This window comes from Pholcus phalangioides, unplaced genomic scaffold (assembly GCF_987345545.1).
Source record: "Pholcus phalangioides strain wild (caught in Gottingen) unplaced genomic scaffold, Ppha-v1.0 ptg000007l_1, whole genome shotgun sequence".
NCBI lineage: Eukaryota > Metazoa > Arthropoda > Arachnida > Araneae > Pholcidae > Pholcus > Pholcus phalangioides.
This window is the reverse complement of record NW_028301600.1, coordinates 50,269,991-50,295,670: the sequence shown is the minus strand read 5'-3', so window position 1 is coordinate 50,295,670 and position 25,680 is coordinate 50,269,991. Positions and strand designations below refer to the sequence as shown.

At 33.9% G+C, this 25,680-nt stretch overlaps 1 protein-coding gene and 1 long non-coding RNA gene across 2 annotated transcripts in view; both read right to left on the bottom strand.

The window, feature by feature from the left end:
• Positions 1–240: 240 nt before the first annotated feature.
• Positions 241–25,680, bottom strand: part of Eip93F (Ecdysone-induced protein 93F) — a 39,504-nt gene continuing 14,064 nt past the window's right edge. The window contains exons 4-7 of the mRNA XM_089233442.1: positions 25,476–25,575; positions 21,269–21,512; positions 18,543–19,050; positions 241–4,347 (exon numbers count right to left, since the gene is read on the bottom strand). Coding sequence (XP_089089568.1) covers positions 3,124–4,347; positions 18,543–19,050; positions 21,269–21,512; positions 25,476–25,575 — 2,076 coding nt within the window. The 3' untranslated portion in view covers positions 241–3,123. The remainder of the gene's footprint in view (positions 4,348–18,542; positions 19,051–21,268; positions 21,513–25,475; positions 25,576–25,680) is intronic.
• LOC149085438 (uncharacterized) lies at positions 9,214–18,528 on the bottom strand. The gene is made up of 2 exons (XR_016192847.1): positions 14,511–18,528; positions 9,214–11,825 (listed from the first exon to the last, which is right to left on the bottom strand). It is a non-coding gene; the product is annotated as an uncharacterized LOC149085438 (long non-coding RNA).

Sequence of the window (25,680 nt, the reverse complement as noted above, 5' to 3'; positions counted from 1 at the left end):
TTGAAAAAAAAGATTCTAACTGGAGTCATTGCAACATTGCAGTTAAGATATAAGGAAGCACAGATGATTTTGAAAAACAAAAAGGGCACCAGATATCATCAGTGTGGATTGAATTCAACAGAGTTACTAGTTCAGATCAAAAGAACATCTGAGAGAAGTTTACAGTTTACATAGCCCTAAGTCACGTTGTATGACATGGATAAACAGCAAAGAAATGCTACTGGAACTTTCATATACCCATTGTGATTGACCATAAAACATGAGTGGCTATATTTTTTGTGCAGTACTTGTACCCACTTGCCTATTGCTTATAAATGCACAAATATTAAGTATTCAGAAAATGTCTCTCAGAGGTCTTGGAATACCCTTCTCATTGACTGGAGCCCATCATTAACTTTTTCCCCCACCATGATAATTTTCTGCACAATGGCATGACTTACTTAGACCAGAATCTACAGTTTATGGCGTATTGTGACAACTGCATTCAATAATTTTTTCTTTCATATTTTTGCTGTAAGATTGATGCACTAACTCTCAATTGGGGAACTTCCTGCAGTAGCAGCAAGCTTTTGTAGAGGGGGGAGGGGAATTTATATTGAACTTCTGTGCCAAAAAAGATTCTGACAAAGGCTAATCGAGAATCAAACTCTCAACACCACTGAACATCTTTTGGTACTGTATCAATCCGGGTTACTGCACTCACCTGAGTTAACATGATCAGAATTTATTTACAAAGCTGAAAGAACATCTCAGAGGAATCACATATCCCGATGAGCAATGAGTGCTCCATGCTACTGTATGATCCACCATAGCTATTAACAGAAACCTTACACAGCTCTCACACTTTTAAGGAAATATACATGATACACATGGTTGTGGCTCTATTGTGTAAAAGATGTTTCTCTTTGGTACATACAATTCCACCGCTATAATCCACATATTTTCATGATTTTCTTACAGAATGTTTCTGCTCTTAAACATTCTATTTATTATTTTTGTAAAATTAACACAATGAAAAAACAATAAATATGTTAACAGTGCTTCTTTTTTTCTTCCCCGATTGAATTTCAGTCCTACGGTAAAAAACATTCTCCAGTTTCCATTGAGATTATTTCTAAAAGTATAGTTTTAAAAAGCTGAGGATATTTTTAATCTCTCTATGAAGGATAAATACACACTTTTTCATAAAGCTGTACAAGATAATGCAAAAAAAAAAAAAAAATGCTGCCAAGTGTGCCTAAGCTGGACACAGTGAAAATGCTTCTGCACACACAAAATCACTAAAAACACTATTAGTGCATATAATGCCTTACTGCACGTATAAAAAATATGCCCACGCAGATAAAAAAAATAAGAGGGACCATTAAAATATAGTATGACTGCAGTATATTTGCTTGTCTGATATTTTTTGCACTCAGATCCTCATAGATAACTTTATAATTTATGATTGCATAAATCATTTTACTTCTGAACAACTTTTTCATTTTCTCCCTCTGTATCCCCACTAATACTGTAATAAAAGAATTAAAGCTGTCATATCCATGACTTTCAGCATTGTTAAAACTGCGATAAATTTTAAACAAAGGTAATAACCCCCCTCCACCCAGTTTGATTTTCTTATCCCTGTTTCTTAATACTATTTTTATTTACTATCAATTTAAAATCATTTAAAAATTTCAAGATTGGCAGTGAAAAAACCTCTTATTTAATCTCAATGAATTTCACATATGAAATAATAAAATGTTTTTTTTACAATACAATATATTCAGACCAAAATACAAATCAAACAAGTTCAAGTAATCAATTTGAGGTCTTCACTTTGAGTCAATGTATAAGATATGTATACAAATAATTTTTATTCTTTCCCACATTTTTTAAATTTTTTCTGGAAATATTTCTATTAAAATCATTGACACCTTGTGAAACAAATTCCACTTTTTTTGCAATCTGTGAAACCACATTATCTCATCACAGAGTTTCTCTTAGCATATCAACATTATTGTTAAAACACATGGGGAAAAGTTTGAAAAATTACCATACACTAAATAATAGAATTAATGCTTTCCAGAAAAGTGAATTTAAAAAAGAAACACATACAATAGTAGAAAGTACAAAATTAATCACCATAATATCATTTCATGCTTTTAATCACTCATTATTTCACAAGCTCAAGTTAGCACTTATCACAGCTAGTTGACTAAAATAATTTGTTTCAAAGAGTTATGATATCAGGCTTTCACAAGTAGAACAAAAATACCAAGATAAAGCAGTAGATTTATTCTTTGTTAAAATATAAAATATGGAAATTGCACTAAAAAAAACAAAAACAAATGGAATGTAACGAACAAAATAATGAATCAAAATATTTATAGTAAAGCAAAAGCTCACATTAACAAAAAAGCATATAACAAGGTTAATTTTTTAATTTTCTAACATCAAGAATAATAAGAAAAAATAATCAGACATAGAGGTAACAAATTTATTCATATATATATTGCAAAAATATAACTTTAAAATGCATTAAGAGTTCCATTAACTTCACTAAAAATTTCCCTTAGAGTTTTGAAATTCTACTATTTTGACAATGAATTTACCTGAAAATTCAGGGGATAATTCATAATTTATGGCAAAATTCTGATTAAAAAACAATAACCATGGAAAAATACAAAAATCTGAACATATATTGATAAAATAGCTGTAGAAACACAAAAATCTCGTGCATGAATTAAGATCAATGCAATTACCAGGACTTTAATACTATTTAAATTATGAGAACATTAGCTGATTCATAATAAATTTGATGAAAAAACATACAATAATTTTTTCACAAGACACCGAATTTGAAAGATATGTACATACATATGAACATCACAAACATATCTCACAAGTTTTTACCTAAGATGACTATACTTTCAGATTTTATTTATGATCACAGTAGTAAAAGACTAGGTTTTGTTTCTGGACAATTATGGCCATAATAATCATCTGCCCTATTTAAAAGGCACCTCATTCCTTTAAAATCATTTCCATACCATTCTTTTACAATTAAGCCCGATAGCTGTTTAGAGTGCAAAAATGCACTGCTTTGAATACCACAATTAGAATCATGCAACCAAATCTATTTTATTCCACAGGACATTTTTCACCATGAGACTCTGTTAAATCACCAACTGAATCACTACTGAAATTCGGATGAGTAGCTCCACTTGCAGAGGACATGGGTCTATCCAATGTAGACCTGATTAAGCTTTCAAGAATTCCCAATTCTGAATTTTTCTTTTGTTCTTCCTGAAGAATAGCATTTTCTTGCAGCTTTCTCATCATATGAGATGCAAAAAAGTTATTTGGACCAAACTCAGAAGAATCTGGTGTATATAATGGTAAACTCTGCCACAATGAAAAATGAGAAGGGAATGAGCATAAAGATGGACGGTGATTTTCTGTTGGAAGAATCTTCAGACCATTATGACTTCCACTTAACTTACAGTTGTTTTTCAAGTCTTTGGAATGAATAGGCATATCATAATTAATTTTAGAGTCAGACATCATTTCTGATACATCAGTATGATTTGAATTATGGAATAGATCTTTTTTTCTTGGACGTAGAAGATGTCTTTCTTTAACTTTATACTCTAAAGTGGAATGTGGAACACCAAAGAGAGTTCCTGCTCTGTGAACACTCATTTCTCCTTTTCTGACAGCATGCACCGCTCTAGCTAAATTATCACGATCATAATTTCGATATCTACCTCTTTTTGGGCGTGTGCGTTTTTCTGATTTTGGCCTTTCAACTATGTTTAATGAGCCAACTTCTTTGCATACTTTCACGCTGCTAGAGGAGACCCATGGTTCAGTATCTGTATGTTTTTCACAAGATGAATGGAGATATTTTTCAGACTCCTCAGCAGAAAATTCACGAGAATCTTTTTGCTGGCAAACACTTTTTGTGATAATATCTTTTAGTGATACTGCTATTCCCTTGCTCCCTGAGAGTTCTTGACTAGATGTCCCTGGTGAATCTGTGAGATCCAGAGCAGGGGTGTCTCTTCCTGTAGCTTTGCCACATTGAATAGTATGCTTTGCTGCTTTGAAGGACGGAACTTTCAGTATCACATTATTCGAAGATTCTGAAAACGCAACATTTTCAGGAAATGCACTTTCATTAGTACCTTCACAGGTTTTGAAACAATCCCTTTCCACCTCCATTCTTTCCTCTGTCAAACGACGAATAATATCTGGTAAAATTGGCAATCTTAGATCATCTTTTAAGGCAGAGAGAGCTTGATTAGAAGTGTACAGATTTTCCTTGTATTTTCCTAGAGCTAGTTGATGAATATTTGTGAATACCTGCAATGATTTGTAAAAATGAAAACAAAATTATTCATTTAGTATAGTAGGCAACTTTAATGTCTGTATTACAGAAATTTATATTAAACATGTTTGGCAGTTATTTTACTATGAGAAAAGGAAAAAATATATATTCATAGAACATATGTACTACCAGTTTCTAATGTTTTCATAGCTATAAAATCAAATACAAATACCACAATAGACAAAATGCCCAATAAGGTAGCTGAACAAGATGCCCACAAAAATATGGTTTTCAAATATATATCTAAACTATATAAAAAATATAGCAATCCAATAAGAGCAATATAAACCAATAATTATTATAAAATATATAAATACACATATTCTGCCCATAAGAAATTATGGTTGTCTCATATAAGTATGAATATATATGTTATCAAATGGGTGTACATGCAGTTTATTGAAACTTACAAATAACTATTTGCAATTAAATCTACAATTATCAAATTTGCATAGCTTAAAATATAGTTTCAACAAATTAACAGAACCAGTACTCTGGTTTCAATCAAAATGCTGAACATCAAAAAATGAAATTGATGAAAATTACTCAAACTAATATTTTTTTTATAAATAGATTAAATACTTATTCAAGATCTAGTCACTTATAACTTGTAAAAACACATTACTGCTTTTGAGAGAAAAATATGAGACATATTGCTGTATCAACATATTTTTCATGATTTTTCTCTATCTGCATAAACTTTTGCCATCTCCCTTTTTGGAAGAATCAAAATTATATGCAGGGTGCATAGCAAACAGGGGGGTACATCATTTTAATGGCGAACCATTGATCCTAGAGGTACACTTCCAATTAGAAAAGTTTCCAAATAATGTGTAGTATTCGGATATGTCATTCATGTTTCAAGGGTTTATTAAAATTTAAAAAAAATAACTTTTTATGCAGTCCCTGTGTACCAAAAAACCAAATTAGGAAGTTGTTTCCGTTTCTCTTGATGCCAACGAAAGAAATTCCAAGTTTCTAAGTGCAATATTCACGGAGATATTGAATTCGAAAAATGGAGGAAAGTTGGGGAAAAAAGTGTGTTAAAAAAAATGTGGGTAAAATAGTTTTTCCACATTTAATGCTGTTTTTTCCCAAATTTCCTCTGTTTTCGAATGAATATTGCACTTAATTATATCTTAATTATATCTCGATGAATATTGCACTTAAAAACATGGAATTGTTTTTGTTGGCATCAGACGAGACTGGGCAACAACTTTCTAATTGGGTTTTGGGCACACAAGAACTGTATAAAAAGTAAATTTTTTTATTTTAATAACTATACAACCCCTTGAAATATAAATGATGTATCTGAGTAACTTTTAACTTGGAAACTTTTCTAACTGAAAGTATCAACAGTTCGCCAGTAAAATGCCATACCCCTGTTTGCTATGCACCCTGTATATATTCCCCTGTTGTGATCTCTTTCCTTCAATTACACCTTCCACTTTAAAATTGGGTACCTGACTTAACTGGCTGCAAACTCAAAAAGTTGCGTGTCAAGTTGGATAAGGCCATGAAAATCTGTTATTCTTTAAATTTTCATGTCTCAAGAACTATTTTATACAGATATAAGAATTTGCGATGGCTATGAATAGGTCTTGTTAAGAAAAATCCAAGAAAAACACATTAATGTGAACACATTTTTACATTTAAGTCAGAGCTTGGTAAATAAAAAAATTATATTAATTTGTGAGTAAGCCAAGATTCCTAGGAGCTAAGCTGTTTTTTTTTTGAGAAAAACAATCCAAAAACTTTTTTTTCAACTTTCCTCGGACATGGTAACCCTGTTTAATGATTCCTCCCCATTTTCACACACTACTGTAAATTTATAAAAAAAATTGTGTTGTCCTAAGACTCTGATATACTAGTCACACACATAGAAAATTTCAGTTGACAATACAAATTTTTCAGTACCATGGTGACCTGGGATTTGTCACACACACGCAAGCCCTGGTTTAGGTACCAGTTAGCTGTATTGTACTTTTGTGAAAATGGGGTAATATTTAAACACTTGTAGCTCAGAAATTACACAATGCAAGTGAAAATCAAGAGTATCTAAGAATAGATCCGAAGAAATGATACCTCCTTCCCCAGGGGCGTAGCCAGAAATTTCGTTCGGGGGGGGGGGGGGAAACCAAAGTGACAGAACAATAGATTTGGCCATCTTTTTCCCTTTTTTCGGTCATTTTCTCACATTTCGGGGGGGGGGGGGGGGGGATCAGACCCCCAAGTCCCCCCCCCCGGCTACGCCCTTGCCCTTCCCTCATTCATGTAAATAGCAAGTTCATGTGAAAGACCGGCTGTACTATACCGTCGAGAAAAGCAGGTTACAAGCAAGTTTAAAAGCTCATATCTCAGAGAGTGCGAGGGAAACAGGGGCAGCTTAAGTAAGGGTACAAGGGGTGCTGTGCACTCGGGCAACAGATCATAAGGGGCGCCAGCCTAAGCTTTTTATTCAGGAACATAAATTTTTGAAATTTTGGAATACTAAAAATTCATGATACTACACGATGTCACTCTTGAGTCATACCTTGACAATGATAATGATGAGAAAACTTGAGGGAATTGGCAGGGTCTGGGGCTGTAATACCAGAAACAAGAATGGACTTTATCACACAAGGCAAGTGTGCAGTTTGGTTCCCCCCACCCAGAACTGGATACAAATGCAAGGCCACAACAGGCCCATGAGGTGGCTGAGAAAAAGGTGCCCATAACAGATATGCATGTCATACAGCAACCCAATTAAAAATGTAATTATAAAAACTAGAAACTATATATACATGATAAAATATTGTACAATGCCCATAAAAAATATTTATGGTAGTCTTATATATTCTAAGTATGAATGGCTTCTCGATTTACTCCATGTTTATCGTATTTCTTTTTAAATGTGTCAATTGTGTTGGAAAATACTACTCCTGGGGGTAAGCTATTTCATTTATCAACAACCCTATTAGAGAAAAATTCCCTGTGACACAACCTAGAATTGTCCCTTACCAATCAATACTACTTTTACCGCACACCAACTCCGGTCATATATGGGTGGGAAACGAATGCTCCATCCATCGGTGGCTGCCCCAGGTTTAATAGGTAAAGAACTTGCTTCTAATGTTCTATGGCCGGATTCGAATCCATGGACCTTGATGGTAATCTTCATAGTGGAAAAGACGAGCATCTTACCACGGTACCTCTTGGGTGTTTACCAATCAATACTGGTGTTCCCTTGTCAAAGCAGTTGATTGACAGCTAATCCATGGTCCATCGTATCCATCCAGTTGAAAATTTCGAACACTTCGATCATATCCAACAAGGACATGCTAAGCTCTTCTCTGCACCCCTTCAATTAAGTCTATTTCCCTTTGTAGGTATGGTCTCCAAAACTTTACAGCATACTCCAATCCAGGATGAACTAAGCCTTGCAAAAGAATGAATGACTCAAGAATGACTTAAGGAGAATGCAAAGAGACCTTTTTGAAAAATAAACCACGATATATGGCATTGCCACTTGTAGGATACACAAATTTTGGTGCCCTTCTAGTCTAATAATAATCATAATAATTGTAGTCTAATTTTCTTATCCACTTATTCCTCCAGTTCACTACCTTAAGCTATAACCCTATTGCCCCATCCACCCTTGTCTCCAAATTACTCTTTTGGTCACTCACATGCTTGTATACTATACTGTTTTGGTCACTCACTGACCTAGTCTCTTACTCTCTAGGTAGAGGTGGATTTGTAGTTTTGGACAACCTGGGGCTGTACAAATTTAGCTGACCTTCTCCTATTTTACTAACTTTCTTGACCCACTCATTCCTAAAATTTACCGCCCACTGCACTTGCCACCCTTGCTTATAGACAGCTAAGACCCCCTGTAAACACCCAGTAATTTTTTTGGGAGTAGTCAAATAAAGGGTAAGAAAGAATTTGGGTTTTCACTTATCCAGGGCCTGGAGCAAAAGAAACTTTCCACACTTCCCCAGTTTTCATCCTGGGAAAGCTTGGAGTAGGTAAGTCGGCATTAAGAAGGTTCAACTGTATTAAAAAAAATTAGAAGAATTAAAAAATTCAATCCTAAAAGGAAGGAAAATATGATGGCTCATCAATAAAAGCTGTAATGTGGAAAAAGTTATCTGGCATTATTGAGAATGGTGAAATAATTGTGGATAAAAGAAAAACAGGACAATTTCTTTAAAAGCAGGATGTATAGTGAAGTACGTTTTGCAGGTTAGACAACGGAATGTGGCTTCAGACGGGTAAAAAACCATGAGCATCCCAGAATCAGCCTCGTCCCACCAGGGTTGTCTTTAGGGATAGCACATGAGGTTTTGCACCTAGAAGGCAGGTGAGGTAGAACCACCCCTGGGTGGAAAGATCAAATTAGGTATGAATGCATATTTGAATTTTTGTACCAGAGCGGGGCCTCCTACTGGGCCTGCTTCAAGGGTTTGTTACGTCACACAAGGGATCTGACTGTCATTTCACTTCATCTGTTCAAAAGTAAAAATACCAAGTGCACAAACATAGAACATTCAAATCACAATTTTTAACACCTTGTAAAAGCCTGTCAAAAAAAACGTCAAAGCAAATATTTAATATTTGCTAATTTCCATCTTTATCAAAATGTCAATTTAACTTTTAGAATTTTCAATTTTTTTAAATTGTGAAATAAATTATGAATTTGAGGTTCAATTTTGAGAACCACTTAAATCAATTTTTCTAAATTTAGTTCCTACTAATGACCGACCAATTAAATCTGTAATCCAAAGATTCATATAAATGCCACATTCAAAATAAATTTTTAACACAAAATAAAGGGAAATAAATTTTAACACAAAAAATACAGGAATAAAAAAAATTTATTTACAAAAATTACATAAAAACAGACACTTCATGATCTTCAGAGTGACTGAGAACATTGCCCTGAGAACAGCCAAAATTCATTTCAAAAAAGAAATTTAGTATATGCAATAAATGATTTCTGGTCAACCAGGATTATCACTATTAAAGAATATTTAGAATATGGTCATTAAATAGCATATAACATATATGAGTGAACATTTCATGAATTGGGAAGTATAGATAATTTTCTTTTGCTCTCTGTTAGTTAGCTTGTCTGCTGTCATTTTTGGCTTTTGTGTAGTTATTCATAAGAATATCTGTAATTACACACACACAAACACTCTTCAATAACACTATAACGAGTACTACCACAACTGCACTGTGTAGCAAAATTGATCCCATTATTTCTATTTTTTGTCGTTAGTTAAATTAGCAGATTTTTCTTTTGTTCAGAAAAATTCACAAAAATGTATTTTCATAATTTTTACCAATAAGTTTTTGAAACAATTGGAAAGAGAATACCACGACGTGTACTAGTAATTTCTGAGACCATTTAAGTTGACCTCTGTCGTCAACAATAAATATTTAAAGACATCATCAGCACGCACACACATTGCAACTCCAGTTTATTCTTTAATTTAAATAGATGTGCACTGCTCACATTTTAAATGATGCGATACCTTGAAGGCTATGTAACCAGCGATAAAAATTAGAATGGACATTGTATCGTCTGAAATTTCATCATCATCAGTGTTAAAAATACATTTAAAAAAAATTCTTGTATGTCTAAGCCTTTCATATGGTTATCGCGTTCTGAACAATTGAGTTCTTCAATTTAAAATCTCCCTTTTTCTCTGAGTGCAAGCTAATCATACTCAGAATCCTCAATTTTTTTTTTCCGACCTCCATTATCTGCAAACAAGAAACAATGTAATTCCCTCCACTCATCTGGTGATATTGACCAAAACATGCTTCAAGACTGTCAGTCTGAAATTTCCCTAGCAATATATATGAACAACCCAAGGTGTCAAAAACATATTTGACAACTTCAATTAAACTTTCAGTTGTCAACTGGAGTGCAAAAAATGTTTCTTTTGATAGAATGCAACCTCTTCCGGGAATACCCGGCTTTTTCTTCTTCACAGCTTTCAAAGCAGACAATTCATACTACCTTTCAACCGTGAATTTATAACGCTATTAAGAAGGTTAGATTTTTATCGTTTACTGATTTAATGGGGTACGACATCTCATCATTAGTATGTTTTACATTAATTATTTTCCACCACTTGGAAACATAATATATGAACAATTTGGTATTCATTGTGTTATCATTAAAATTTTTGTATACTTTTAACACAACACAGTTGTTATCATCAAACAAATCTAAAAAATGTGTACTTTACATTCCTGCTTGTCAATTGAGTGAGAGAAAAATACCTTATGTGAAAGTTTTGGAGCTGTTTTTGCAACTAAGCATTTCTCTTTTTCATAAATATCCTTAAAGTCCTTTAGTTTTGAATGCAGAATTTGCTCACCATCAGGACAAGCAAATATGAAAATTTGGTCCAATTTTTTTAGATTCAGCTAATTGTTTCTAATAGCTTTTATCAAGTGAACACTGTCAAACAGAAAAAACAATTTTTTATCTGGATGGAAAGGGTTACGAATAAATGGTTTTGTCTCCCCACCACACATTATTTTGAACATATTTCTGATGACTGAGTTATTATCAGATATCAATGATAACACACAGTGAATCCACATTCATTCAATATAGACAGAACACGATTTGTATAAATATGCAACGGATCTGCAGTGAGCTTGCAAACATGAAATAATGCAACTACGTCTTTATATTTAGATAGCAATGAATTTATCATAAACGTTTTAATAGTTGCTGTAGTGGGATTTGTGTGTTCAGAAATTCCAAGGTTTGAAGAACACCACAAACTCACCACGGATGACTCGCAGCCAGTCTGGTTGCAGCTTATCTACACATTGTGAAGTGAGACCTTCGAACATCCGTATCATTTGAACACCACAGTTTGAACTCCTGCTCCTCTCTTTCTCTAGCTCGTTCAATTCGCTCACTTGGATCATTTTGCTGGGGAGGCAGAGGATTCGAAAAATAACTCACCACATTTTCAAACTTCATAAGATATGCTTCTGATGTTAGGCTGGTATTACACTATAAAAGTTTGATAAAATCCCTTTCATAAAACTCAAAAAATTCAACCAATAAAGCTCATAGGTTACATTCGAGCAAATGCAACCGATAATCTTATTAGTTGAATTTTTCAAGTTTTATAAAAGGACTTTTAGAAAACTTCTATAGTGTAATACCAGCCTTAGAGTAACTTTTTTTTCTTGGAACTACCAGCTCTGTTCAAATACTACGCTTCACTCTGTCCTCACTAAGAATGAAACGTTTTTCATAATGCTTTATGAATAAAACTGCTATTTTGCTGGGGGCAAAATCAGCTAGTTTCAGTGATCTTGTCCATAACTTCCTCCTCTCACGATCAGAAGGAAAAATTGAACACACTTGTGTATTGGTCTAGTGAATCATAATTCGAAATGCATCTAGGAGCACAAAATTTGCATCCCATTTCTGAAAAATGACAAATAAACTTTTTAAGTATGTTTAACAAACACAAATTATTATTATTATTATATTATTATTAATTATAACTATTTGTAATTCTTAAAAAAACATACTCAAAAATGATAAAATGTTTAATTTTTTTTAAAACTTTTTTTGGTTTTTTTTTTTCCTTGCTCTCTTCCGATGTTGCTTTGAAACTATGTAGGCCTACTTATTTATAATGTAATTATCTGTGAAAATTCTAGGGATCCAGCCTAAATGAATAAATCATTTTATTATTATAATTATTAGAAAAACATCTTCAAAAATGAAAGATGCGGTTTACACATTGAGAAGGAAAATAAGGAAACTTTGCTATGATAAATACAGGAGAATAAATAAAATTATATCCATCAAAATAAATTTTATTTACCGATTAACAAAATATTACTGGGAGAAAATTTTATTAGTAGTTGGCAATTTTTTTTTGTACACTTTAAATTCCTCATTCTTTGCAAAATGGATTCACAACTATTTTTACTGGAGGTGATTAATTATAAGTTTGCCGAAAGAACTTAAATTCAGAGTGCAGGCTAAATATATATTTGTGTATATATGTACAGTAGACTCTCGGTAACTTGACACGTGGATAACTCGGCATCTATTATTCCCTTGGTTGGCCCAATACTAATTTCAATGAAGGGGAAACTCTCTAACTCAACACATGTTTGGCTTAACTCCACTTAAGTCGACTACGACTGGTTTTTACAATTGCCCGTGTTTTACCATTCTAAGAATTTTTTGACGTTGTTCGTGGGTACTTAGATAATCCTTTGCTGCTTTGTTATATATGATGGGTCTCTTTTTTGCGCTATGGGTGGGGGGGGGGGAGGAGGAGGAGGGGGCGCGTGCATGTGAAGAATGAATGTTTGAAGCCTTTTGGCCGGCCTATCATTTTAGTGGAGTTTCCAGGACAGGTCTTTCATTCTTTTCATGGCCAAAAGAAGTGTGAATGATCCCTAAAGTGTGGTGTGATCCCTATTGGATGTTGACAATTTCAACATCCAATAGGTATAAAAATCTTATCTATTGTGAGTTTTGATATTGTCTGTTGCGAAGAATGTTTTTGGCGGAACTTGGTTTTACGATTTCTTGGAAAAGGAGTAAAAGAAACAGAGCTAAAGCCTGGTTATATAGATGCTGAATATGTCATTTGGTTATCTTTTGTGAGTATCGACAGCCGTGAATGCAATGGCTCCACACAAGCTTCATACTTTAACTTTAAAATCAAAAGTTGAAATTTTCAAAAAACTAGAATCTGGAAAAACTCAGAGTAAACTCGCCAAAGAATACGGAGTTGCATGGAACCGATTTCAACATTTGCTAAAAATGAAGGAAATTTTTTTTCAGCATTTGAATCTTCTCATAAACATAGCAGAAAACACATAAGAAATCAGAATAATTCAGCGATGTAGAGGAAGCAACTCTTTTGTGGTTCAAATCCCTCAATCTCACTCAATCCCATTATCAGGATCAATAATTCAAGAGATAGCAAAAGATTTCGCAAAAAGTCTCAATCAAGGAAATTAGGAATTATCCTAAGTATGAAAACTTTTTACAGAAAATTACAGACAAAAAATTTGTGAATTTGTGGATGTTAGAATGGACACAAAAATTTCTGTTTTACATGCAGTTGAAATGATTGATTCTGCATAGAACACAGGCTCAAGTGGCACGATTCGGAACTGCTTCCGTCATGTTGGTTTTCGTTCCGAGTCTTTGGAGAACGATTATTTCTCCGAAGATTCCTCCCAGATTAAGTGTGAAGAAAGCATAAATAACGCTACAGATGATTTTATAGAGGATGAATTTGTGAGTATTGACTCTCATCTTGTAACTTCAGGACTTTTAGCAGACGACGATATTCTAGAATCAATTACCCAAAGCAAGTGCTTCATGTTTCGAAGAAATAGAATCACACACAGAAAGTTCAGATGAAAAATTATCTGCACCATTTCTCCATGATGTACTAAAAACTCTAGATGTGATACGTCACTTCCTACACAGTCAGGAAAAAGCCGAACAATCACGGTATAAACTAAATAGTGTAGAAAAATTTTTGTTTTCCTCTTCGAAAAGAAAAACAAGCAAATGTACGATTATTTTTCATGAGGTAAATTTTTTTTATAATATTTTTGTTATGTAATTTTATGTAATATTTTTGTTATGTTATTAATATTTTGTAAAATTTTTTTTTAAATTGTTTTGATTCTATTCTGAAACAACTCAGAATTAAAATTAACAAGAATTAACATTTTATTTCATACAATTGTTAGAATATATATAATTATGTCCACAAAAACAATCGGACAAAAATTTAGGGTGAAACCCGGCTAACTTGACATTCGTTTAAGTCAACATGTTTGTCGATACTTTTGGGGCGTTGAGTTACCGAGAGTCTACTGTATATATATTGTGATTGAAGAATTTTTAGATCAATGTTTATTTTGAATAATTGAACTTTGAAATAGAAAGCATTTTTTTAATTTCATTAGATTTTGGGTGCAACAAACGAGTCTTTATTTTAATGTAAGATTGGAGCTATTTTGTATATGCAAAGGGTATATTTGATAGCTAAGTAAGTTTAAGTCTTTTATATAAATATATAAACAAGTTATAAAAAAATGAAAATCGCACAAAAATATTACTTACCGGTTCGATGGAAACTCTAGTCGACAATGGAGTTTTTATATGGTGGATAAAGTAAATTTCAGTGAACTACTTGAAAAGCACATGCAAAACTTCCAACTCATCAACATGGTTCCTTTCAAAGCGCGTGAATATGGCTCCTTTCTTCCTGCAGTCTCGTAAGGTCAGATCTTGTTTGTGACGTCACAGTTCTCTCAATACTGGTTAGAGCAGGCTTGGTAACAAGGAAAAAAATCATGAAGGCCCTGACCAGACCAACTATACTGTACTGTAATGGTTTCTTTTCCAAATACACTTCCAAATGCAGCCTTGTGGATGACACAGCCAATGAAACTTTCTGGCATGTTGAGATGCATGTGCAGTGAAAATAGCATCATTAAAAGAAAAATTAAAGTTTTATTGTTTTCATTTAAATAGCAATAAGGGCTTAATATAATCGAATACTTAACCCTTTAATACCAAAGACGGCCCAAAAAGGGAATATGGGTATGTATTGGAGGCAGTGCCGTCTCAATGCATGAGCCCACCCGGACACGGCCCAGGGAAAAGAGGGGCCTTACAAAAATGAGATTTGGTTGAAATTTTCTAGAATTTATCTCGTTGGGTCTCAGAAAAAAAACTTGGCCCGGGGCCCATGATACCCTAAAGACGACTCAGCTTGGAGGCTTTTGTGAATGGCAAAAGAAGCAGATGAAAACTGTTGGATTGTTTCTTTTTTTCTCTCTCCATGCACATGCGGGAACCTGTTGTTCCAAAGTTGTATGCAAATCGGCGGCGGCGTGCTCTCACTCTCATGGGAGCACAGATATATCGACTGTTTTTTTCTCTAGAGGTGAGATGTCTGTTTTTTTCCACATGTATGTATGTCGGGATTCAATTTGTCTCTCCCTTTTTGATTGCCGGCCGTATTTTTGATGAACGTAAATGATCTTGTTTTTTTTTACAACTTTTACGGAATAAAAGTTCAAAAATGAACTTCTGATTGTAGTTTTTCTTTCTTCAGCTCAGTCGGCACGCTCTGCTTCAAACAAGAGTTATGGAGCCGTTTTTGACTGAGTTGTTGAAATTAGGGACTTGAAAAATTTTGAAAATGACGTCGGATGGTAGCATCTTTGCTTATTCGAAGTTGAATAAGGACAATCATCATCATTGGAAATTCAACACAAAGATGTTGCTGATGAACCATGGAGTTTGGTTTTTGGATGGTTCTGAACCTGAGCCTTCATCAGAAGCTACACGGAAAGAAATATCACATTCAAGGCAAAGAGGGATAAATTGCTCTCCGTCATATGCCTGAGCATAGAGGATTAACTAAAAACCTCTTATTAGAAACCACAGATCCGAGAAAGGTTTGGAAAGATATAGAGCAAGCCTATGAACTGAAAACATGAGCAAGAGTGGCAGCACTTCGAAGCGAATTCATGGGAATAAAATTCATGCCATCTGAAACGATGTCTATGTACATCGGCAGAATTTTCAGACCTGTCAACGATTTGGAACTAGCCAGACGAAAAGTGCCCGATGATGAAGTGGCATTTCAACTTCTAGCCCATCTATCGCAGGCATATGACATTGTGGTGATGCATTTGTATCACTTCCAGATGGAGAGTTTACATCAGCGAGAGTATGCGAAGTGCTTTTGTTAGAGTACGATAGCCTATGAACTGAAAACACGAGCAAAAGTGGCAGCACTTCGAAGCAAATTCATGGGAATAAAATTCATGCCATCTGAAACGATGTCTATGTACGTCGGTAGAACGACAAAGGTTCTTGGATCCGGCGATGTTAAAATTAAGATACCTGGGACAAAAGGTAAAGTAGAACTTTTATTGCAAAATGTTTTGTATGCTCCAGGTATGTGCTGAAATTTAATTAGCGGGAGACTAATAGATATTGCGGGTTACAGAGCTTGCCTAGGTGATAGAAAAATTGATGTTTTCAAAGCAAATGGAAAGTTATTTTTCAGTGCTCCTTTATCTGGAAAGCTTTATGTCGTTAATACAAAGGTAATTAACACGAATACTAAACATGAAGCTCATTTGCTTGATAGAAACGGCATGATGTTATGGCACACCAGATTCGGACATTTAAATGCTAAAGCATTAAGTAAATTTTCAAAAAGTGGCTTAGTATACAGACTTGATAAACTACGCGAGAGAATAGAAAATTGTGATACCTGTATGATGTCTAAAGCAATATGCACATCATTTGAAGGAGTCAATGAAGTCCAAACTACAGATATATTAGAATTATGTCACATGGACTTATTTATGGGGACCGGCCCCAATATTATCAAAAGGAGGAGCCGTGTATTTCTATACTATAATTGACGATTTTTCCCGGTATGCAGTTGTATACACCTTTTTAAATAAATAATGTGATCTTCACGTATTCCCAAGGGATCAGCATGATCCGTCCAGGGAATTTGTTAGTGTGAGTAGACATCCATGCCCGAACCGGGATTCGAACTCAGACCTGCACAGTGAGAAGCTAGTTCCCTAACCACTCGACTGCCAGGCGGCGAAACACAAAAATGAAGGTTTTAACTGTTTCAAATCCTATCAAGCTAAAATCGAACGGCAAACAGGGGAAAAAATCAAACGGATTAGATCCGATAATGGGTTAGAGTTTTGGGCTAAATATTTCGAGACATATTTGAGAGAGAATGGAATAAAAAGCGAAAGAACTAATATCTACTCTCCAGAAATGAACGGTATTGCGGAACGATATAATCGAACCCACATGGAACGAGTCAGGTCCTTGTTGCTTTAAGGAAAATTACTGAAAGACATGTGGGCTGAACTAGTAAATACGCAGAACTATTTACAAAATAGATTCCTGCATAAAATTTTGAAAGGGAAAGCACCCTTAAACGTTTTCAGTGGCAGAAAATTTTCCATCAAACATTTGAAAGTCATAGGAAGTTTGGCTTACGTCTTCATTCCTAAAAGGTATTGAGACAAGCTAATTAGCAAAGCGGAAAAGGGAGTATTGGTTGGCTATGCAATAAAAACAAAAGGATATAGAGTTTGGATTTTGAAAACTGACAAGGTTATTGAAACGAAGCTTGTAAAATTCAATGAATTTACTATGGGTAAAGAAATTCAAAGAGTCTCAAAAATGTCGTGAAAATCCTTTGATTAACTTTCATAATAATTCAGAAGTAGAAATGGGAGATTCTGAAGAGGACATAGAAAATCAGAAAATGCAATATGACAAGAACGTGCAATGGAAAAGGGTTGTAAAAACAAGAAAAAAGGCCGATACAGTGGGCAGGAAGGATGTCTATTACTATCCTGAAGAAAATATCCGACTCAGAAGTAAAAACGATGTACAAAAATATTGTGAACAAAAAGGGATCAGCATAAACTTAGATGATTTTGATTTCAAAGGGGATACACAGCGAGAAAATGATGTTTATGATGACACATCGAATGAATCGGATACAAACATCGAAGCTCACTGTGTCAACATAAAAATCCCTAATTCCTACTTTGAAGCAAGAAATTCATCACAGAAGGACGAGTGGGAAAACGCCATGAAAGATGAGATCGAAGCACTAAAATCGCGGGATGTATACAATCTAGTCCCAAAACCTGGCGATCTAAAAATTTTGGGAAACAAATGTGTGTACACAATCAAAAAGGACGAATTCGGTAACATAAAACGTTATAAAGCACGACTAGTGGCACAAGGTTTTCGACAAGTCGAAGGCATTGATTATTTCTATGTTTATTCACCGGTAGTGAATTTCACATTAGTTAGATTATTCATGACCATTTCAATTATTTCGAAGGGTTGGATTCATCGACATTTAGACATAAAAAATGCATATTTGTATGGTAAACTTGACCATATAGCTCATTCCATAAAAAATCAACCAAAAAATTTACAATTCATTGCATGACCCACTTGGATTTTTTTCAAGTTCAAACAATTTTTGGTACCAAACTACATAAATAAAATTTCAAAACAAGTATTTGTCAATAACTTTTGTAATTAATCAAAAGTTTTATTCACTAGATAAATATTTACCTGTGCAAGAACAGGGCCTAAAGCATCACTGCATTCTAAAGTTCCAAGCATGCGTGTAGACTCAACATTTTCAGATGAACGAGGCTCTGATTGACCTGGATTAGCTATAATGGTTTGTTTTCCCAGAGCAGTCTTAGATAATGATTGACCTAGACTTTTTTGGGTTATTGTGTGCTTCAATAACTTTCGAAGAGATTCTCCTGTAGAAGTTACATCTTCATTTTTTGGAGACTGAACACCAGGCGTTAGTTCCAAGTTTTCACAAAGTTTTGAATTACTAGCTGGATTTTTTCCTTTAACAGAACCTTGAGCCAATCGACAATGAGCTCGGCTTTTAGATTCATTAGCAAGTTTATATACCTTGTTTCTCAATGTAGAACGAGGAATACCGTACATCACAGCTGCTCTCCTGGTTCCCAATTTACCACTCTGAATATCTCTTAGTGCAGCTTGTAGCTCTTCTTCAGTATATGATCTTTTAGAACTTCCATCCGTTCGTTTCTTCTGACTATAAATTCAAATAATACACAATTCAAGAACTAACTGTGATAGCTAATTACAGAGATACAAGGTCCTCATAATTAAAGTTCTAATTTGAAATGGCCATAAAAGGAAAGCTACTGGACAAAATGTTATCAAACTTGGTAATAGTTTACAGGAAGTCATGGGATTTAATTTTCCACAGAAAAAAGTTCAAAACTTCATCACCAGCAGGGAATGGCGTTGTATACAATATTGTTTAATGAAATAAGACATGAAAACATTGGTTTAAAATGTTTCTAATCGTTTCTAAAACGTGTTACAAAGCATGTTCAATGTGGCGTCCACCATTTTCTGAAAACAAGTTAAATCACATTACTGTGTTCTCAACAGTAGCTTTTAGCATATCAGGAGGAATGTTACGGACATGTCGGTGTATCACATTTTTCAATCCTGCCAAAACCCCACAAACATTTTTGTGTTAGAAGCAATTACAAACATTTTAAACCAATGTCTTCATGTCTTATTCCATTTAACAATATTGCATACAGTGCGTTCCCCACTGGTGGTGAGTTCTTGAACTTATTTTTTGCAGAAAATTGAATCCCATGACCTCCTGTGAACTATTACCAAGTTTGATAACGTTTTGTCCAGTTTTCCTTTTATAGCCATTTCAAAGTGGAACTTTAATTATAAAGACACTTTAGTTTAAATATATATATAGTTACAGCTTGCAATACCTTAATTATTAATTTATCAATTTTTTTTAAAAAAAAACAACTCACTAAAATTGTAAACCATAATTCTACAGACACTGTAGCAACCAGATCTAGACAAAAAGTATATTTTTGCAAACATCATCTATATTGAATTATATCTGCATAAGTGTGTGTTGTACATATTGTTCATATTTTTAGAAAAGCTTTTGATTCTGTTGAAAATTTCTCTGTTAGGAAATTTCTTTGCATATACAACGTCCTAAAAAAATTCTTTGCAAAATGATTGGGAACTACAGCTTTTAACACTTTGACCTTGTTCTAGTTCTAGGATTTTACTGCGTGCAGTTGCACACACCTTAAACTGACCCTGACATCATGGTTTGATCTGGAATAAGTTTAGGTGGTCACACTGACGTGCATACCTTTTCTGTGGGATCTGTCACAGCCCAGACATATAGGAATGACATCCTTGACCTTTATATATGATCATATGCTGACACAATTAGTGATTCCTTTGTTTTGATGGACGAAAATGCTTACATTTACAAGGCACACATAGTCAACCAGCACCATGACGAGCAAGATATGCAACATGTGGAATGATAAGCATCAAAGGAATGAGATGAATGAGCAACATAAGAGCCAAGATCTAATGCATAGTGTATATACAGGGGTTTTTTTATACATGCTCTATCTTATACAAGTTATTTTAAATCTTTTTTTTTTCATTTCTGAGTAAAGTATATTATGTATTATATACATAAATAATACTTTAATGCCTATCCTTTTGGCCAGGACTATAGAATGTGTTCACATTCAATAAATTTCTGCCCCCATTCATGCTGACTCTGGATACCACACATACATAGGTAGATGCATGAATCCAGCTTTGCTTTTGCATTGTAAGTGGATATTCATTGTGAGAGTTGTATAAAGTGGATAATGATGTCAAGTTTTAAGAGAGTGGTTCCCTACTTAGGGACCCTTTGAGACTGCTACCCTTACAAAAACTTACACATACACCCCCTAGACTCATGAAGGTCGAACACTATCACTATAAGATATCCACAAAGTACAGAATGAAATTTATCTCATTAAATCAACAAATACACAAAGTAGTTTTCATATGGTTTCAAATATCTTATAAACAAAAAAAAAATATTTGTTTAACAAAAAAAAAAAACCTTTCATAATATTCTGTAGAAAAGTCTTCTACAGTTATTTGTCTCATTGCCACTCTTCTCAGAAAATTCCCCTTACTAAACCAACCTATAAGAATCCCATGTTGCATCTGTACCTTCTGCCCCCCTCCTCGGGTCTGTTCAATCACCCACCCCAAAAAACAATGTCACCCACTTTAGGAAACATTGTTGTAGAATAAAGTGATGCTTGTAATGAGAAATTAAGTCACAACAAAAAACAACTAGTAATTACATCATCTTCAAATTTAACCTGCTTCCACGAGATTTAAAATTTAAAAAAGAATTCCATGCAATCTAGTAAAAATTATAGTAAATAAAGTTTTACCCTGGTTTTAATGGGACTTGTGGCACTTTCAGTACAGAATTTACAGATGATTCACCATTATATTTTGGAATATTTGGTTTTACTGTTCTAGATAGGTTATGGGTTGTATCCTCGGTACTTTGTCTTGTAGCAGATATGCTCAAATCTAATGGCTGGTCCAAAGGAGATGAACTTGAAAGTTTATGAGTAGATAAGGCAGCAGCGTACCATGGTGAGAGAGCAGATGAGCATGAAGAATAGGAACCTAATGTTTAATGACAAATGAATGATTTTATGCCATATAGATTAGCACATCAAACTTCAGCATACATATAGTCTAAGTCAGCAGTTCTCAACCGGTGCTCAGCAGAGCCCTTGCGGCTCCTTGTGCACTCTCTAGGGACTCCGCGGCCACTCGAGGAAAATTAAAAAAATAAATACAATATTTTTAAATAGTAAAAAGAAATCAGTAACTTTGATGAATAATTAAAAAGTTGGCCTACGGAGCTCCGCCATAGAATTTTTTTACTTAAAAGGGCTCCGCGAGTCAAAAAAGGTTGAGAACCGCTGGTCTAAATACATAGCCAATGTTTGAAATTTGAGAATTAGCCAGAAAAAGTCCCAAGTTTTCTTCACATATTCAACTTTTGCCAAATGACTTGGCTAATATGCAAACTAGCCAGACTTCTCACAATGGCCATAACACTTATACAGTCAAACTTCTATAAGTAGAACTCTATAACTAAAATTTTTGACCACTGAAAATAATTTCAATCTTCATGTAATATATTCTCTATAAATTGAAATTCTCTTAACTCAAACTTTGCATAACTCAGTCATTTTTCTGGAAGCACTTTGAAATATTGAAGTGCGACTTTATGTCAATCCCAATTAACAAATCTTATTTTACTTAAGATGAAAGAAAATATACAACAAAAATATATATCGCGCAGCAAAAGTTTAGACACTAGATCACATATTATCTGAGAAATATTAATTGTAACATCACAAATTAATTATTGCTTATTGGGGTGAACATGTAATTTATTTGCGAAATAATAAAATTGGAATACACTTTACAGACCCCATAATAAAAATTGAATCAAAAATAGCATATTAATAATTAATATGCTTAATATTATTTGGACACAAAAGTTTAGACGAGTAACATTTTCAGCGAAATAAAAATGATTTAAAATCTGGTTGGATCCCCTTTCCTTAACTGTCACTGGTGTATATATATACATGCCCTAGGAGTCTGTACGTTAACTTCCATGGGCATATTTATGCATCTTTACTCTTTGTGATAAAAAAAGGGTGGCACTAGGGAGCAGATCGTGTAAAATTTTGTTGGCAATTAAGGAGTTAATAAGTTTTTAATGCATGTTTTCATCAAAGAAATTAAGTCTTGCATTAATTGTGACTCGAAATGATACCAATAACTAATTATGGAAGCTCTAAAATCTGTCAACAATGCCATTTTCCCTATCAAAATATTTAACCTTCTGAAATTGCATACGTAGAATTATTCTTATTTTAATCATATAGAAGCACACTTTCACCACTTTGCAATCACCTCTTGCTTACCACTTTTCATGTATACGATTAAAACTGGTGCGCCACGACTTGGTTTAAACCATAGTTTCCCAACCTTTTTTGTCCCATCGCCCCCTTATTCACAAATTTTTTTCTTCCATCGCCCCCTCAACGTAATCTAACCCATAGGATCCTATGTTATACCTGTAGCTTCTACTGCTCCCCTGGAACATTCCACCACGCCCACGTTGGGAATCACTGGTTTAGACTGAATGGCACCCAGACATCAAAGCATAAATATCATTACATTACCACAGTTCAATTAACCAATCAAATTAGAGGATTTTTTGTAATGTACAAATATCTCTAAGTTACTTTCTTTCTTTGCAGCTTTTTGTACGTAGGGTTCACATATGAAGTAGTTCCCTGGAGTGCTCACAATTCTTGAGCAAGGGAGCCCTTCAAAATATTAAAAATGTAGTCAAAGGGTCGTTCGGGCCAAACTGGCCGCAAGGAGAATGGTAATGACCTGCCTCTGGCGAGTCCATTTATTTTTTTGTGTGTGTGGCATTCTGATATAAGCTATTCTTTTATTTTTGTGAAATATGTTTTAATGGGTTTAATGAAATGTTTAGTGCAAAATCTCAATTAAATGTCTGTTCATTTTGCTTAATTTTAATTATGTTTCCTTAAAGGTTAATTTTCTATGACTGATAAATTATCTAATGAAAATGTTCAAAGATTAAATAATTAATCTTTTACAGACAAATAAAGATCTAAGATCTTTTAAGTGCAAATAATGCCCTCATCCACCTTGACCATTGAAGTTCCACTTCTTTTCATTGCTAAAAATTATTGAACACAATTTCAGTCCATCTAATATAAACTTGCGAGCTCACCATAATCTTTGTATTTTGTATTCAAGTTTCAAAGCTGATTTGTTCAGTTTTGTTTTGTTTTTTTTAAATACTGTTGTACAGTAGAATTAGTGGGCTAATGGTGTGGAAAGTGAACACAGATAATTTAAAAACATGGTTAAACTGCCGGGAGTAAAAAAAAAGTGATTTAAAATGTTTTATGTATTTAATCTGTTAAAAATGACCCCATCCACAGTATATATCCATATTATCTGTGCAAAGAATCTAATAAAAAAATTACACTTATCGATACAACACTATTTATACTTTAATACATTAAAGGATAGACACACTGGGTTTCAGAATTATTATTTCTGGATAATATACTGGGTTTCATTGATTGCAGAAATACGATAGAACTTAGATTATCTGGGCTAATGTTGGGGATGGTGATTGCGGATAACAGAAAAACATGGTTATCCTTTTCCTGTCAGCCATTCTGGGCAGAATATAAAATGTACTACGAGAATGACACCAACAAGGAATAGTGCTGGTCCAGCTGATGAGCCATGCAGTCATGTGACCACAGTTACACCATTCTTGTGCCTCATCTTTCACACACACACACACACACACAGTTGCAAAAAAAAAAGAGCAATACATTTAGACTTTCCGGCATCATCTGTAACTGAGTGTAAATCATCAAGTTCTGATTGCCCCAGGACAATGTTTGGTTCTTATGTGTGCATATGGGGGCTGCTGTTTCAACGTGTTGACTCACAAACCTTCACAAAATCTTACATAACCAATGAAAAAAAAAATACAACACAGATAGGGAAGAGATGAACATGGAATTGTAATTTTCATAGCACTGTTAATCAGCTTCCCAATTAGTCCACGCATGTATATTGAGGTTCTACTATACCTATTTCTAAGTGAATTTCATAAGTGTCTAAAATTTTAAAGTGCCTATATATATATATTTATATAAAGACACATACACAAGAATCACACTAATCCAAACTAATTGGGACCTATTCAGGGTTTCAGATTACACCAAAAAGTTTGGATCATCAGGGTTCATCTTTTAAACATGGCTTTTTTTAAAACTAATGCAGTAATAGTGTGTATCCCTATGGGTGCGATGAGAGTTACAGACCAGATAATTCTGTTTAACCCTTTATTTGGCCAGATTACTCTAAAAGAACCAAAAAAAAAAAAAAGTGAGTTTCTTATATTTTTCAAATAAAGACGTATATTTTGAGCTCATTTCAGCATTGATGCTTCTAAGCAACATAAAAATTTTGCTCGTGAGCTGTTCACAAAGTTTCTATAATTACCAGCAGAATGGCTCAAAAGGTACATGTCTCCTATTTATTGACAAGAAAAGCAAGAAAAATTTTGAATGCTGTATTTCGTAGGGAAATACCATGTGTGGAGGAAACATATTGCTGTGTGTTCTTCAACAATGATAGAAAAGTAGGTAGTAGTAACAATAAATAACATTTTTAAACTATTCAAATCGATGTAAATTATATAAATACAGTGTGTTCCCTGAACTGCAACATCTCATATTTTTTTAAATATTGATAATAATTTTTTTTTTGTCATGTAATAGCATTCAGGGTACCACATTTGCTTAGTATAAAGAAATTTTATTTCAAAATTCCCCTCAAAATTTCTCTCCTCTGGATATTTCATTGCTTGTTAATTAAAGAGTTAAATAAGCAGTCCAACTGATTCATTTACAATAAGAACTTCATAGCCTTAAGGTAGTATTTTGGTTATGAATGTTTCCTTCATCATACAAATAAAAATGATGGGAGTAAAAATACCTGGGGCTGCACCCTGATCTGACGAAGTAGAATGATCCTCTGTATCAACTCTTAATGCCTTATAGCCATCAACAACAGACAAAATTCCACTTGCAGGGTCCTAAATGAATGGGCATGTTAAATTATTTTAAATCAAATTTTCAACATAAAAACATTGAAGATTTTACCAGGAGAATTTGAAAATTTAAGGATGTTTTATATACAG